The sequence below is a fragment of the Manis javanica genome, chromosome 3 (genome assembly GCF_040802235.1).
Source record: "Manis javanica isolate MJ-LG chromosome 3, MJ_LKY, whole genome shotgun sequence".
NCBI classification, from domain to species: Eukaryota; Metazoa; Chordata; class Mammalia; order Pholidota; family Manidae; genus Manis; species Manis javanica.
Genome location: NC_133158.1, coordinates 213,410,795 through 213,426,076, shown reverse-complemented (window position 1 = coordinate 213,426,076; position 15,282 = coordinate 213,410,795). Strand labels below are relative to the sequence as shown.

At 51.6% G+C, this 15,282-nt stretch overlaps 1 protein-coding gene across 7 annotated transcripts in view; it reads right to left on the bottom strand.

Annotated features, from left to right (window-relative positions):
• Positions 1–1,031: 1,031 nt before the first annotated feature.
• Positions 1,032–15,282, bottom strand: part of GATA4 (GATA binding protein 4) — a 73,405-nt gene continuing 59,154 nt past the window's right edge. For 4 of the 7 annotated variants that reach the window (XM_036998911.2, XM_036998909.2, XM_036998910.2 and 1 more), the window contains 5 exons: positions 10,744–10,913; positions 9,626–9,751; positions 5,576–5,663; positions 3,947–4,095; positions 1,032–2,798 (listed from right to left, as the gene is read on the bottom strand). In XM_036998911.2, the coding sequence (XP_036854806.1) occupies positions 2,616–2,798; positions 3,947–4,095; positions 5,576–5,663; positions 9,626–9,751; positions 10,744–10,913 (716 nt within the window). In that variant the 3' untranslated portion in view covers positions 1,032–2,615. The remainder of the gene's footprint in view (positions 2,799–3,946; positions 4,096–5,575; positions 5,664–9,625; positions 9,752–10,743; positions 10,914–15,282) is intronic. The other 3 variants (XR_005056155.2, XM_036998913.2, XM_036998912.2) reach the window with 3 other exon arrangements.

Here is a 15,282-nt window from a genome sequence, read left to right as displayed (position 1 = left end):
TAAGAACCCCTGCCCCAAACTGCAAAGCTGCCCTACTTGGAGCATTCTCTTTGCAGGTCCCAGGGGGGAGCCTGCGAGGAGTTCCAGGCCCGTGACCGGCAGTCCCTCTGGACCTCCTCAGGGCAGCTAAGTAGGGAGGGAAGAAGCCTATGGTGTTTGATGGGTTGAAGAAAACACACCAGAAAGAAAGCAATTAATAGGTTAGCTAGTCCTAAGTAAGTAGAAAAGCTTCTTTGATTTTACAGAGAAGAATGGTTATTACAGGTTTTTTTCCTTTATCTGCTCAAAAATGAAAGAGGAACTGTGGAAGGTCAAAGGCTACCAGTTGTCCGACGGGTTTGGATCAGAAGCAGCTCCCATGAACAGCTCTGAATGGGATGGATCTGCCTGCGTCGGTCCCATGCCACAGGCACTGACCGGAGGGAGGCCTTAGAACCATTGTCCCCCACTGCCACCCCCGTTTAGGGAGAAGCAGTTATGCAATTCTGGCCTAAGAAGGTGAAGGTGAAGCGGATAGAGGAGTTTCATCTCCCCTCCTCCTGGTTTGGAGCATGACTGGCCCCTCTAGGGGCTTGTTTGAATCAAAAGTTACAGCAGCGGAAGACGGCAGGCCCAGCTCAGGGCCTTAAGGCGGGTGGGCTGGAGAGTCCAGTGCCCACAGCTCTGCCTCAGGCGCCAGCCCCTGGTGTCCCCAGGCGAGCTCTAAAATAGCCCCCTTCATTGGTGGCAAGGGTTGGGCCATAGGAGCTGTACTTAATGGCTCTCTTCCAGGAAACCAAGACCTTCAGGTTACCTGTCAAGGTGGCAAACCAGCCAGGAGCAGGGCCAGCGTGAGTGTTCTTTTCACGAGCCCCCGTCACAAGCAGAGAGAGTCCTGGCCAGCTGCCAAAAATGACGGAGGGGAGCAAGTGATGTAGGATGCAGCCTGTGAGGGGCTGGGCGACGGACGGCAGGCCTCTGGCTCCAGCGCCTTGCAGGGTCAGCAGCGAACCTCCCAGGGAAGACCTCCGAGGGAGGAGAAGAAGGGAAAGACTAGTACAGATAAATTTATTAGTTAAATACTGATTTTACAGCCATTTCACCTTAAGACAATGTTAACAGGTTCGTGGTTAGGGAAGGAATATGAGGGTGGCCTTCTTGGAAGAAAGCAATATAAATGATTAAAACAGAATCTTGGTTTAGAAACATTCTCTGCTACAGTCAGGATTTTGGGGTGGGCGACTGGGTGTTTGAGGGGAGGATGTAGTAAGGCCACAGTCAGCGACAGCTCTACCGATGACCAGGACCAGGAAGAGGTCCTTGTGAGCCCCGGCACCCCGGGCAGAAACAGCGACGCAGCCAGAGAAGAAGGCCATTTCCAGAAAGGCACAGAGCCGGGCTCCCTGAGGCCCTCCCTCAGCGTCTTCTCTACTTGGTCGTCATCTTTCCATGAGTATTGTTTTGTTGCATTTGTTTGCTTTGAATTTATGTTGCAAAATCCCTAGCTTTTTGCCTTCTGGACAAAAGATTTATGCTGGGGAGGGGATGTGGGCACAGGCCCTCTGCACCCCTTGGACGGACTTGGCCTGCCATCTGACCGAGAGGCGCATCTCTGTGGAACAGCGGCGGTGCCAGGAGATCCGAGCACAGGTGAGCCAGAGTCCACCGGACGTCCCTGGCTCCAGCCCGGGGACGGTGTCCACCAGACATCCCCTCCAGAGGGGTCTTCAGTCCTACATGAGTGTTTGTCCAACACGCTCTAGCAGCAGAAGTGGTTTGTTCTTACTCAGAAGCCCCTGGGTGTGATCGGGTGGAGAAAGGATCTTGGTGGGGGCTGCTGTTCGGTCGAACTGCCAGCACTCGTTTTCCTGGGAGGGAGACGTGTTCAAGCTGGAGGCAGAGCTGCGTCACTCAGAGCGGCGGGAGGGGTTTTTATTTTTAAGGCCTTGTGTGTAGAGAGAAGGAGCAGAGGGCTGAGGGCATCGGCCGGGGTTAGGAGCCAGGGGAAGCCAGGGGCCAAGCTGCGGTTCTGCAGAAGCCATACTGGGGCGGGAGGGGCGGCCCCTCCTCCACCCCCAGGAAGCATTCAGCAACATGGGCGCCACACCAGAGGTTCTGGAGTCAAGATCTGGCATAGAGGGATGCGGGGTGTGTGGACCTAGGGCGTGTGTGGCAAGCCCAGGAGTGTCACAGACGCCCTGGTTCAGGCCAGAGCACGGGCCCCAGGGCCCTGCCTCTCCACCTGCCCTCAGGCCCAGAGATGGGGAAGCCATGGACGAGCCACCATCTCAGGCCGTGGATGGGAGATGGGGGATCCTCTTTTGTAGGGGCGGGGTGGGTGGGAACTGAGAAGGAGGTATCTAACTCAGCCCGAGGGACTCGGGTGCACTGCAGGGAAGGGGGACCCCTTCCAGACCAGAAGCTGGGCTTCGCTGTCCCCCACCTTGACAAGGCATCTGACAAAATCCAACGTTTGCTTCCCCTAACCAAATCAGCAACTTCAAGTTTCTTCCCAGCTGTTCTTCCGGAGTCATTCCCAGACAGAGCAGGCCGGCGCCCGGGAGCCCGGAGCCTCGCCTCTGCTGCCCTCCAAGTCCCAAGTCCGTGCAGGAATCTGAGGGGGGAAGGAGGTGACATTATGCGGTGATTATGTCCCCATGACTGTCAGCCAAGGCCAGGCTGTTCCAAGGGTCCTGCTTGGAGCTGGCCTGCGGCGACTGGCTCACAGAAGACGCGTAGCCTTGTGGGGAGAGCTTCAGGGCTGAGAGGACCGGGTGGATGGAGGGCCCGTGGCTGGACATCGCACTGACAGAGAACGTCTGAAAGCAGAGAGCGCAAGACGAGGTCAACAGAGTCGCTCCTGAGGGCTCAGGAGGGGAGGTCCGGGCTGGAGAGGGGAGCCCCACTACGCAGATGCCCCCCAGCCGGCTCCTACGTGCAGAAAGAGTGGGCCAGGGACCAAGCTGCACTTCTCTCTGCCTGTCCCGCCCCCCGTGCTATGGGCCGTAAGGCGTCTGTGTTCACCAGCTGCTGATGAGCACCGGGACCCATCAGATCTATAATATTCCGGTTTCTCTGCAGGCTCTGAGGGCTACACGAGACACTTCCTACGATCTCATCATCCTCAGAATCCCCGCTTTCAGGCAAGCTGCCCTCCCTGCTGGAAGGGGCTCGGGGCTGTCCTGATTCTGCGGGACCAGCTTTTGTGCCCAAGGGTCAGAAGCTTATCAGCACACAGACGCTCTCAAGTAGGTGCAGAGAGCAGGTCAGAGTTCACGGGAGGTGGTGACCAAGCCCCAAGCATCCTGATCCTGAATTGGGGACCTACACAGGGGAAGGGTGGAGAGGCAGGGTGTCATTGTACAGGGAGAACGGAATGAGGCCACTGCTGGCCCCGTGTCTGGGCACAGGTATGAAGCTGGACCTGGCACAGCCCTGCGTTCAGTGGCACCCCTCCCAAGCCCTCATTACTCCCAACTGACCCACCCTGCCCTCTAGTTTCCATGCCTTCGTCAATGCCAGGAGGGTCCTCCTGCCCCTCCTCCTGTTAAAATCAACCTGTCCTTCAAAACCAAGGTCAAAGCATCCCTCCCTCAGGAGACAGACTTGCCTAGAAAGCCCCCACGCCCCCTCCCACAGCCCGCCCCAGCAGTACCCCAAACGCACACAGTGTGATTCGGGTTGTAACTGTGTGTCATACTGTGTGCCAGCCCCAGGCCCCCTCCTTGTCTACAAAGGTCCTGGTGTGGAGGGGCTGCCAAACATCTGCGTGTCGCAGTGCTGTATCCAAATCACCATAGCTTCCTCAGATGTGTGGAAATGCATCCTTGTACAGCCAGCCCCCCAGCCTCAGGACACCGAGCAGCTCTGGCCGGCCACCTGCTGGGGTCTGGCCGAAGCCCTGCTCCAGTGCTGGCCTGGCCACCTGATACCCTGGGCAGTCCCGTCTCCCCGTGCAGTGGTGTACCTGGGACATGGAGCTGCTGTGCCCGTAGTGGGACGACAGCCCGGGCTCTGTCTTGATGGGGCGCATCTCCTCGCTGCTGCTGGTGGCCACACTGCTGGAGTTGCTGGAAGCAGTGCTGGCGGGCGGGAGGCTGTCACTGCCCGAGGGACCTGGAACAAGACAGAGTCAGCACAGAGGCAGGGCCAGGGGCAGGGGCAAGCGGACGGAGGGAGGTCCTTTGGGATGGCCAGGGAGGGCCCGCGCTAATGGCTCCACTTACATTCGCTGGGGGAGAGAAGCAGGGCCATGGTTCCCCAAAGGGGCCAGAGGTATCAGGACTTCTAGGGAAAACAATGGGCTCACCACCCCTTATCCCAACCTCTGGAGGCCATGCGCTTCAGGATTCAAAACTTGTGGGATTTTTAGAAAGGGTGAATACTGTATATTACAGAATATCTCCAGCAAGGTCTGGGACAGCACCTCATCATTAAACACATTAATAATTCTACAGCACAAAGCATGAATGTTCACATGGGAGACAGAAGACCCTAAGTAGCCTCTGTTCAGATTAGGTTTTGCTGCTGAATCTTGCACATTTCCAGTAGGGGATTGTACGCCTGAACCGAATGCCAGCTCTCCTCGTGGCTGCAGCATGTAAGGGGATAAAGTCACCAAGGGGAATGTGCTCTGTGTTGGAAACAGTGTGGGACAAAGGCTGAGGATCCCTGGCATGAGACGCTGAGAATTCGGAGCGGGCATGACTACCAGAGGAAGGGGAGACCACTGCTGAGTGCCCCCCGCAGTGGGAAGGGGAAATTTATCTGACTTTGTCGTGGCTTAGAAGACAGACTTTCCATCAAGTCAGCTGGTTTATTTTCTCTGTGGCTGCAGCATTTCCCGTGAAATCTTTAATTTGGTAGCTAGACTGAGAGGGGAGAGCTCCTCATATGAGACATAAACCATCCTCATTCTTGATCTGGAAATTGAGAAGGCACCCTGAGTCCTGAACAGAGTATAGGACCCCAACGTGTGAAAATGTGGCTTATAATTCCAGACCTACCCATTCACAACTGTATGCCTCAGATTAGGTCATTACCCTCTCTGAGCCTTGTTTTGCTCATTAGTAAGACGGGGATGATAAACAGGGTCTCAGGGCTCTTTAAGGACCAGGGAGGGCATTTGTGAAGGAGCTCTCTTACATGCAAAGTACTACAGGATGTGAGCTATACACTGGCCAGCAGATTAAATCTGTCATGAACATGACTAATGGGACCCTCTCTTTCTAGATCCCAGGCAGCCAACAAAAGTGGAAAGGAACGGAGTTCTTGAGTGGTTGCAGCGCAAAAGATGGGGGTACAAATAACGCTCTTTTCTCCTCGGGCCCTCAGCCAAGTCAGCTGGCCCCTGCAGGCTTTGCACGTGGCAGCAGTCAGGCCACAACGTGAGCTGAGCCAGCTTCAGAAGCTCTCCACATATTCCACAGAGATCTTACTTTTTCACTGGGTTATTCGTTCCGTCCTGAGTTGCTGGGACTGGACAGGGCTGCTAGACCCCGGCAGCTGGGGCTGGCCCGCCTGACCAGGAGCGACTCTCACACACTCCAAGGGCTACTGAGTTATTCATATAATCACACACAGGTCTTGTCCTTACCTGCTGGTGTCTTAGATTTATTAAGGTTCTTGGGCTTCCGTTTTCTGGTTTGAATCCCTTCTTTCCGCATTGCAAGGGGCCTGGGGACCTAGAGGGTCACAAGTCAGTTTGTATGATTTTCCATTTATAAGTGATCTGCGGCAGCATTTAACGTGCACACACACCGTGAGAAGGCAACATCTAAGCAATTCCTCTACACACCTCAGGGCTAAGACTATGCACATTGGCCCCTGAAACAACTCCTGCTGAGAAAGAAATCAATTCTATTTTAAAAACATATTGAGTACCTAGATTACATGCTGGGTATCAAACAGGCTCAAAGACACCATTTCTTCCCTCCAGAAGTTTGTAGTTTAGTAAGAAAACAAATAGAAAATAACCAGACTCTTAGGTGATGTGGGAGAACAGAGCAGAAAAACTAAATTCTGTCCTGGGTTGAGGAAAAGGGGAAGTGACACAGGAACCTATCAAGGAAGGCTTCACTGGGGAGGTGATCTCTAAGTAGTGGGAGGTTGCCAAGGAGACGAGGGGCAGGCATTTCAGGCAGCAGGGACAGTATGTGCAGAAGCGTTTAATTTTTCAGCCACCCCAGGACAGTGTGACACTGAAACAGGGGTTCCATTAATAATTATGCCAAGAAAAATACGCATAAACTGGGACAGTCCCAGTGAGCTGAGGCATAAACTCATTCTACGTAGAGCAGCTCTGCTCTGCACTGCACTGATCTGGCTGGAGCAAACGGTGGTGTGTTCCTGGGTGTGAGGGGCAGCAAGAGGCTGTGTTGGGAAGGCGGTGGTGATCTGACGTAAACTGTCTGTGGACAATACTTTTATCACATTTGACTTCTCACAAATATGCAGCAACTCAGGCATCCTGCTCCCGAGCCATTCACAGAAGCCTGAACCAGGGTCCAGCAGAAGGCCTGGTGGGCCGTCTCTGCAGGATGTTTAAATATGGCGCCTTCTCACAGGCTGTTTCTTTAAGGCAGGCCAGCCAAATTTTTCAGCCCCTGGTCTGTGCTTGTCTACAATACAGGACCCGTAAAGGCCATACTGCAAATACTGAAAGAAAAGCAACGACCACTTCAGAATGTGAGCAGGGTGGTTAAGGCAGAAGTGCACCGTCCTATGTGAACCTGGACTTGTCCCCTAGCCCCCCCAGAGGCAGAGGAGAGGCAATCCCACCTTTGGAGGAGAGTGTCCTCCCCTTCCTTAGCCTCTCCCCTCTCTTGGGCCCTCTTAAAGCCCATCCTGACTTCTAAAGAATCTTGACCTCATGTGATCTCCACTTAAAAAGAAATTATGGTAAAATAAGACAAGATTTACCATCTTAATTTCTAAGATTCAGCTCAGTGGTGTTAAGTACATTCACACTCTGCGCAACCACCACTACCATCCATCTGCAGAACGCTTCCTTTTGCAAAATCGAACACCATCCCTGCTAACCACTAATTCCCCATTTCCTCTCCCCCTAGTGACCCACATTCTGCTTTCTCGTTTATGAGTGTGACTGCTCTAGGGCCTCATGTAGGTAGAACCATGTAGTGTCTCTCCTTTTGTGTCACTTAGCATAATGTCCTCAAGGGTCATCCATGTTGTCTCATGGGTCAGAATTCCCTTCCTTTTTAAGGCTGAATAATATCCCACTGAATACACAGGCCACATTTTGCTTATCCATCTCCATCAGGGGACATTTGGGTGGCTTCTCCTTTTTAGCTATTGTGAACGACGCTGCTATGAACACGGGTGTACAGATATCCAGTTGAGACCCCCCTCCCACTTTACAGTTCTTTTTAGATATATACCCTGAAATGAGAATGCTGGATCATATCGTAATCCTATTTTTAATTTTTGGAGGGCACAATCCTTTTAATACTGTATAATATTCCTTTATCAGTTTCTTCTATTTGAAGAACAATACGTTTCTTTAACTATTTTCCTTTGGAAAGCTTTTTTCTCCATTTTCACTATTATCGTGATTCAGCAAAATCCTTGTGTATACTTCTTTGCAGAAAGAAGTGTATTTCCTTAAGAATGTTCTTAACTGTATTTTTGGCTGTTTCTTTTTTTAGCTCATTATAACAAGAAAACATGAAGAGATTCATGAGATTCAGTTAATACTAACCGCCAACCACTACATCAATCCTGCCCCCATGAGGCAACTGGAGGAACAGCCTCTTATGTTTTTTATGTTTAAAAGTCTTAAACACATGTACACATTCTTGTATACATCCAGCCAGCCATCTAGCTCTGTGTGTGTGTTTAATGCATCCTTACCCCGTGGTGTGGGGTTGTACTATGTGTATGACTTTGCAATGTACCTTTTTGTTCCTCCAAGTCAAGATACATGGCTCTAACTTAGAATTTTTAAGTTTCTGTATAGTCCTCCACATTATAGTATGTGCTATGATTTATCCAACCATTCCTTTAAGAGGCATTTTCAGTTTTGCTACGATAAACACTGCAGCAGTAAACAGTTCAGACACCATTACTGATTATTTTACTGTCTTATAGGCCGGTTTCCCAGAAGAATTGCTGCAAGATAAAAAGGCATGTGCACTTGTATCCTTAAATAGCACTGCAAGGTTCATTTCCTGAAAGGTTATTTGCAGTAATTTGCATACAAAGCACCAATATATGACAGTATCTATTTTCCCAAATCAATACCAGCACTAAGTATTAACACATTTTAATCATTGCCAAATATATGGGCAGAACAGAAAATCTGAAGGGTGCGTTTACATTTTTCTGGTTTCAGTGAGGCCTGCCATCTCTGCACACATCCAGTGCCTGTCTGGGCTTCTGCTGTCAGTCAACTGTTCTTATCTTTTGCCCCGTTTAGGGAGGAGGGTAAAGACTGTCCTTTTCTTTTTATGCTATAGGTTCTCTTTGTTTTTGTTTTGCTTGTTTTAGTTTTAACTTTTATTTGAACAAGGAAGACTTGCACATAGGACCATTCTAAAAGGTACAAAGAGGACACACAGTACCCTCGTTGGAAGGAAAAACTACCCTTCCACCCATCTTGTCCCTTTCCCTAGAGGCAACCCGCGCTACTAGTTCCCCAGCCAACTGTTTTTTATTTTTAACCACGATATAGTGGAGATTGTTCCAAATCGGAACATTAAGAGCTTTGTGGAAGCTCTCTGGGGTCTGGAAAACTACCTCGTTTTCTGATATATGTGTATATTGGTTCTTACTTTTCTTAGTTATCTTTTTTCACACAATCATATTAAATGTTATACAACCAAATATTTCTAACTTTTCTTCTATGGCTTAAGAGTTTTGGAAACTTGCCTAAGAAGTTCTCCTTCCATCTCCAAGGTTATACAGATATTCTCCTCCTATATTTTCTTCTGGTGTTTTCATTGTCCCTATTAAGAGATGTTTTACACGCCATGTCTTCAATTTACCCAAGTTTATTTGTGCCTTTGGTATGAGGTGGAGGTGAAGCTTTGCTTGTGTTTTCCAGATTGTGTAAATAATTACGTTTATGCAAGCATCCTTTATCTACTGAATTGTTACATACATCACACTACTGCACACAGACAATTTCTGAGTCGCAAAATGAGAATCAGCCAATGTTACAGATACAAGTGGCCAGCAATGTTTCTGCTATGGTCTGAATGCGTCCCCCCAAAATCCATATGCTGTAAACCTAAGCCCAAGGCGATGGCATTAGGAGGTGATTAGGTCATGGGGATGACCTCGTGAATTGATTAGGGCCCTTGTTAAAGAGACTCCAGAGAGCTCCTCACCCCATCCGCCCTGGGAGGACCCATGAGAAGGGTCCCTCTCCTGACTGTGCTGGAACCCTGATCCGGTGCTTCCTGCCTCTAGAAATGTGGAAATCAGTGTCCGTCGCTTAGAGGCCACCCAGTCTGTGGTGCTGTTACAGCCCGGAGGGAATGGGACGGTGAGGTCCCTTCCAAACCTACACATCCGCGTTAAGGACAAACGAGGGGGAGTTGGGGGGCAGGAGGAGGAAGGCACTGGGCCCCGGGATGAGCGTGGACGCAGGCCCGGGCGCGGGGCCGCGCGGCCGCCGACTTACGCCGTGGAGCTTCATGTAGAGGCCGCAGGCGTTGCAGACGGGCTCGCCCTCGGCGTTGCGGCGCCACAGCGTGGTGGTGGTGGTCTGGCAGTTGGCGCAGGAGAGGCCCACTCGGCGGGAGGCGGACTGCAACACAGGACACGACCCTTCAGGCCCAGGGAAGGGGCTGCGGGCGCCTCCCGGGCGGCAGGCGGCCCTGAGCACCCACCCCGTGAGAACCTGGGGCGGCCACGGCGCCCCCCTCGGGGGGCGAGGGGGCAACGAGAACCAGGGCTCTGCCCCAGAGGGGGCGTGAACCCTAGTCCTGACTGTGGCATCAGTGGCATCATTAGCGGTGCGGAAATGTCCCACAAAAAGCCCAGCGAACTCTGGGCTCTGTAGGCAGAAAAGCTTCTCCCAGAAAAAGAATTCATGTGGGCTAGGAAATGCTGCGTCCACATGGCATCACAGCCTGGGTGTGCCTTGGGGACCCCAGAAGGAGAAGTTCGGGGTGTATCCCCTGTGCCTGCCGCTCCCTAACACAGGTGAGCGCTCGTTAGTGTCGGTCAAAGTCCAGTTACAGTAGGAGAGATGGGAGAACCCCGAGCCTAAGCCTCAGCGCCCCGCCCGAGCCGACACGCACTGCTTCAGGCCCCCGGGCGTCGGTCTTGCTGACTGGGTGACTGAGCACAGGGTAGGTAGTGTGCAGGGGAAGAGCCGACCTCCCTCGGGGTCCAATGAACACAGGAGACATACGTCACTGGACGGGGAGCTAGGAGGCCTGGACTCCGTTCCTGAGCGGGGTCTCGGGGTCTGTGTGACTGCAGGCAAGGCACTCGCTGTCCTGAGCCCCACTTTTCACCTCTGCATAGCTAAGGGGCTGCACTGGGTGCCCTGGAACATCCCTGCAGCTCCCACTAACTGTCCAGGTGTGAGAGATGATCATGTTGCCCTCCGCCGACCCCACCACCCAAGCCCTCCACCTGCGCCCTCATTCAGAGGTGACTGGAAGTCCAACGTTCAGCACCAGGGGATTCCCGCCAAGGCGGGGGGAGCCCTGAAGCCAAGCACGAGACGGGGGGAGGAGGGGAGCCCCACCCCACCCGGCTGCTGGACTCGGCAGTGGGGCCCCTGCTTACCAGCCGGCGCTGAGGCTTGATGAGGGGCCGGTTGATGCCGTTCATCTTGTGGTAGAGGCCGCAGGCGTTGCACAGGTAGTGCCCGGTGCCGTCACGCCGCCAGAGGGGGGTGGACATGGCCCCGCAGTTGACACACTCTCTGCCTTCTGAGAAGTCATCGAACATGTCTACTGGGTGGGAGGTAATGCGGAGCATTAGTTCTTTGGTTAAGGCCAGGAACCTTTTGTGGGAGAATCTGGGGACCAAAGGAAGAAGCCCTTCCATTGCAAGGAGTGCCGTGGACCACCCTGACCGCCTGCTCCTCCTCACTCTGACCCCAGCCCCTGGGGACCGGCTCAGGGGACTGTCGTGGGAAAGGGACATGGAACTTCCTGGCATCCTGGACCCGGCTGGGCCCTTGCTGGTCATGAGAAAAGGAAGGGAGTTGGGCAGCGGCCACCAGCAGCCTGGCTTTTTGTCCCTCTCTCTCCTTCATAGCCTGTGGCCCTCAAGTTCTCACCTGAGTTCCACTCAGACCTTGTTTCTCTCCTTTTGTTTCCCTTTCCATAAAAATATAATAAATATTTATACCTTGAGAAAACTAAAAACACCAAAATATGTAAAGAAACTGTAAACCCTATGTAATCCTTTAACCCAAAGGTCATGGGTGTTTTTAACATTCTGTTCTGTTATATCCTTTGAGTACTTAATGTCATTGACATATATTTTTGCCTAGTCAAGGTCAGGCTATATTAATTTTGAGCCTCTTTTTTCACTTAATACCAAAGCATTTTCCCACATTAAAAATTCTTTGTGAACTCATTTAGTGCAGTATTGTCTCTCACCCCATAAATGTGCCAACCCCTAACCATTATCCCTGCACTTTCACTTAATCATTACAGTCTCTGATTTTTGTTTTGCAAGTACTGCTCATTTTGCACATGATCTTAGCCCTTCTGGTTGTCAGGATTCTCTCTCAGAAGTGGGATTACTGAGCCAAAAGGGACTACATGTTTTGAAGGTTTTGAAATTTTCAAACGGCCCTGCAAAAATAACAATAATTCGTTTTTCTCATTTCAGGTTATCTGCACGTTATGCTGTATCAAAGTTTGACATTTTTTCTTGCCTACTGGTACATAAAACAAAGGCGGGTTATTGTGAGCAACAGCGACTGAGGGCTGATCACACTTCCCCAGGAAAGCTGCCCCACTGCCTCCTGCACTCACGCGTATGCCCTCCCTCCCCCTCGTGTCTACAGAATGTTACAGTTTACAGATTTCACTGCATTCATTTCAGTAGCCCTGGTGAGATAGGTTGGGCCAGTTTTCCTATTCCCTATGATCTACATAAAGCCTGGCTCAGAACTTCCAGAAGTCTCTCTGACTCACATTCTGAAAAAAAACTGTATATCCTTCCCAAATTTTCTGTCCCTAAATACAGCTACTCTGGTGTCCAGATTGTTCTTGTCCGCCCACCCGGGGTAAGAGTGAATTCTTCTCCAGTGAAGTGGAGAGGGAATTGGAGGGGCGGGTTCTGAAGCCCTGTCCCTCCATCAGGACCTGGCCCTGGGGTTAAGGGCCCTCCTTCGGCTCCTTCTGTGGCCCAGCTACCGGTCCTGCAGGAACGTGGGCAGAAGGGGGGCCTCCCCTCAGCTTTGGGTACACAAACAGTCATTTGCACCTGCAAACAAGTAGCTGTGTGTCCACACCGAGTCAATAATGTGCAGGTGTGAGGGGCTGTTTGCTCAGACCAGGGAGCCGAGCACACCCCGGTCACAAGAGAGGCTATTTTTGCACCTGGGTCACACTGAGAACCCTTGGGCAAGGTCACCTGCTTTCAAAGCCGCACATGAATTAGCAACTCCAGTCCACCGTTTGCTTCGCGAGGGGCTAAGGGAGGCGTGGGGCGAGCGACGCCATCATCGCCACCCCCTCTTCCGTGCCTGGTGCGCGTCGCCCTTGCCTCTGCGGCGCTGGCCTTCCCGGGAGGGAACGGAAGAGGCCTGGGGAGCTCGCAGGCGAGTCCCGGACCGAAGGGGCGCCGGCAATGCCGTCATTTTGTTGGGTGTTTGCAATAAACACTAGATGGCGCTACAGCCTCAAATTTCGACCGAGACCCCTGCCTGTCCAAATTCCACACGCAGATGACTGTTTCAGGTTGTTCATCCAAACCTAGCACAACCCTCTTCTTCTTTTAACGGAAAAACTTGAACATATTCAAGTGGACAGAATATAAAAATGAACTCTTATGTAATCACCGATTTGTGTCCAAACTTGTCTCCTGTATACCCACCCACCTTCCCCTCCTGCGTAACTGAACAAAAGCCCCAGATGGCCCATCATCTCATTCATAAATAATTCCGTAGGTAGCGCTCACTGATGACTCACGCTCTTCTGAAAGACAGGCAAACCGGCCTCTTTCCTATGTTCCCGTTTACCTAAAGGCTCCACCGACCTTCCCTCTCTTTTGGAGGGACATCCCCCCTTTTCTCTTCATTCTTACTGTTTTCTTTGTGGGGACAGGATCTCACTGCAATCAACGTGCTCTCTGCTGCTTCCTGGCCTTACGCGGTCCTGAGAACCCAACAGAAAGGTTCGCTCAGGACCTCCTTCACACTGGCCACACGGATTGGGTTCCACACTCTAACAGCTATTTTCCTGGCCAGAAAAGGGCACTGGAGGTCGGCAAATACTAGACATTTGGGCCAGAATATCAATAGTGACACTGTTATTACTCAGTTCATTTTCGGAACATACCGCAGTGGGTGGCAGGTACCTCTTGTCTCGGGTGGGAAGTGTGGAAGTGCCACCCAGGCTGACGGGTCAGATGTGACCACGACAGACAAAGGAAGACACAGTGGATGGCAGGCCAAGGCCATGCTTCCGGAAGGCCCCCAGCAGATGCACCACGTCCCCCCACAACCCACTATGCCCCCGAATCTGCAGACCTTTCTACCAGAAAGCCTTGCCATCCTACTACTCAGTGAAATGTCATGTAATTTTAAATGACTACAAAGACAATGAAACAAAGTTGAAAAATGCGTATTCCACATGTTGAACAGAAAATGCATCACACAGAACACCCTAGGCACTGTGATGGCAGCTAAGATCACCAGGTAGGAGCTTTGGTTAGCCTAGTTAAATTGTGTGGACTTTTTAAAGAACAAAATGAAGTATGCCGTAATCTGTAATTTCCTAATTGTCTATTTTTAAATATCTGATTAAAAAAAAAACATTTCTGATCACTTCAAGCAGTTCCCACTCCACTATAGGGAAGGGAAGGATTTTACACCCCTACAGCTGACACACATCATTTTTCCTCCCTTGGACTGCAGAAAGGAAAGATGAAGCTCAGACCCTGACGTGACACCCACTCTGGGGGACGAGGCAGGTGACAAGCAGGGAGCCCCAAATCAGCACTAAAGAGCCTGGCAGTGTGAACCTTGGTAACTACTGTCTTATTCCTTCATTAGAAATGCACTGGGTGGGACCTCCGGGGGCAAGTGGGTAGCGGCCTGTGGCCAGTTTCCAAGCCTGACTTCAAATTGGAAGGGCACAGCTATGGCCTTGACTCATGAAACCCCACCAACTGGTACAGGGTGACCTGGGCCCCGGTCCAGCCACTTAGGAGGGAGTGGGAATCCAACCCTCTCGGAAGTGGGTCAGCATTACACCACATTCAGAGGAAAGACTTGTAATAATAGTTGTAAAGTACTTTGCAAATAAGAGGAAAAACTCACAACAATGGCCCGAAAGTGCTTTGCAAACACCAAATGAGATAACAATGATGGATTATTGTTAGGGTTGGCAGGACGGAGGGGACGGGAGGGAGTGGGGAAGACCAGGGACGGACCTTGGTTCTGGGTTACTGCTGGTGGGTGAGTGGGTGAGGGGAGATAAAAGAGCTAGGAGATTGGGGAATCTGACCTTTTCTCAAATCCCTGGGCCAAGCTCAGAATTGTAAATCATTCATCACTCTTAGACTTGGCCAAGTTCGATACTTGCGGGCAGGGACGACCTGGCGGCGGGGCGGACGGTGCACACTGAAAAGGCCTTAAAGCTGCCGTTAACGGGAAACATCCCTAAAGGATTATTTTAGCCATCAGAAGCACAAAATGAAGTGTGCCCTACTCTCCAAAATGGGGATCAAATGCCTGGCTTCTATCCGTGTCCCACTTTAAAACAAATTTTTTAAAGAGGCAAAGAAACTACTTGATTTCTTAGATATCCGATTTAATATGGATATTCCCTGGATTTAATAAGGCAGACTGCTCCCACCCAAGTGCCTGGAAGAAAAATGTGGGCCAGAAGGTTGAAGGACCCACCCCTTTCTTCCCCAGAACTGACGCAACCAAAGGCAGCGCGTCTGACCTCTCGCCTGACCTGCTCCATCCATCTCGGGACCGCCCACAGGCAGGGGTAAGCGAGTGGCCGGGAGCTGGGGAGCGGAAGGCGGGCGAGCCAGAAGAAGCTGGAAGAAGGGAGAGGAATCAGAGGCCAGGGTCATGGTTGGCAACACCCGCCTGGGCACTGCCCAGAGCTGGCTCTGCCCCCCGACGGC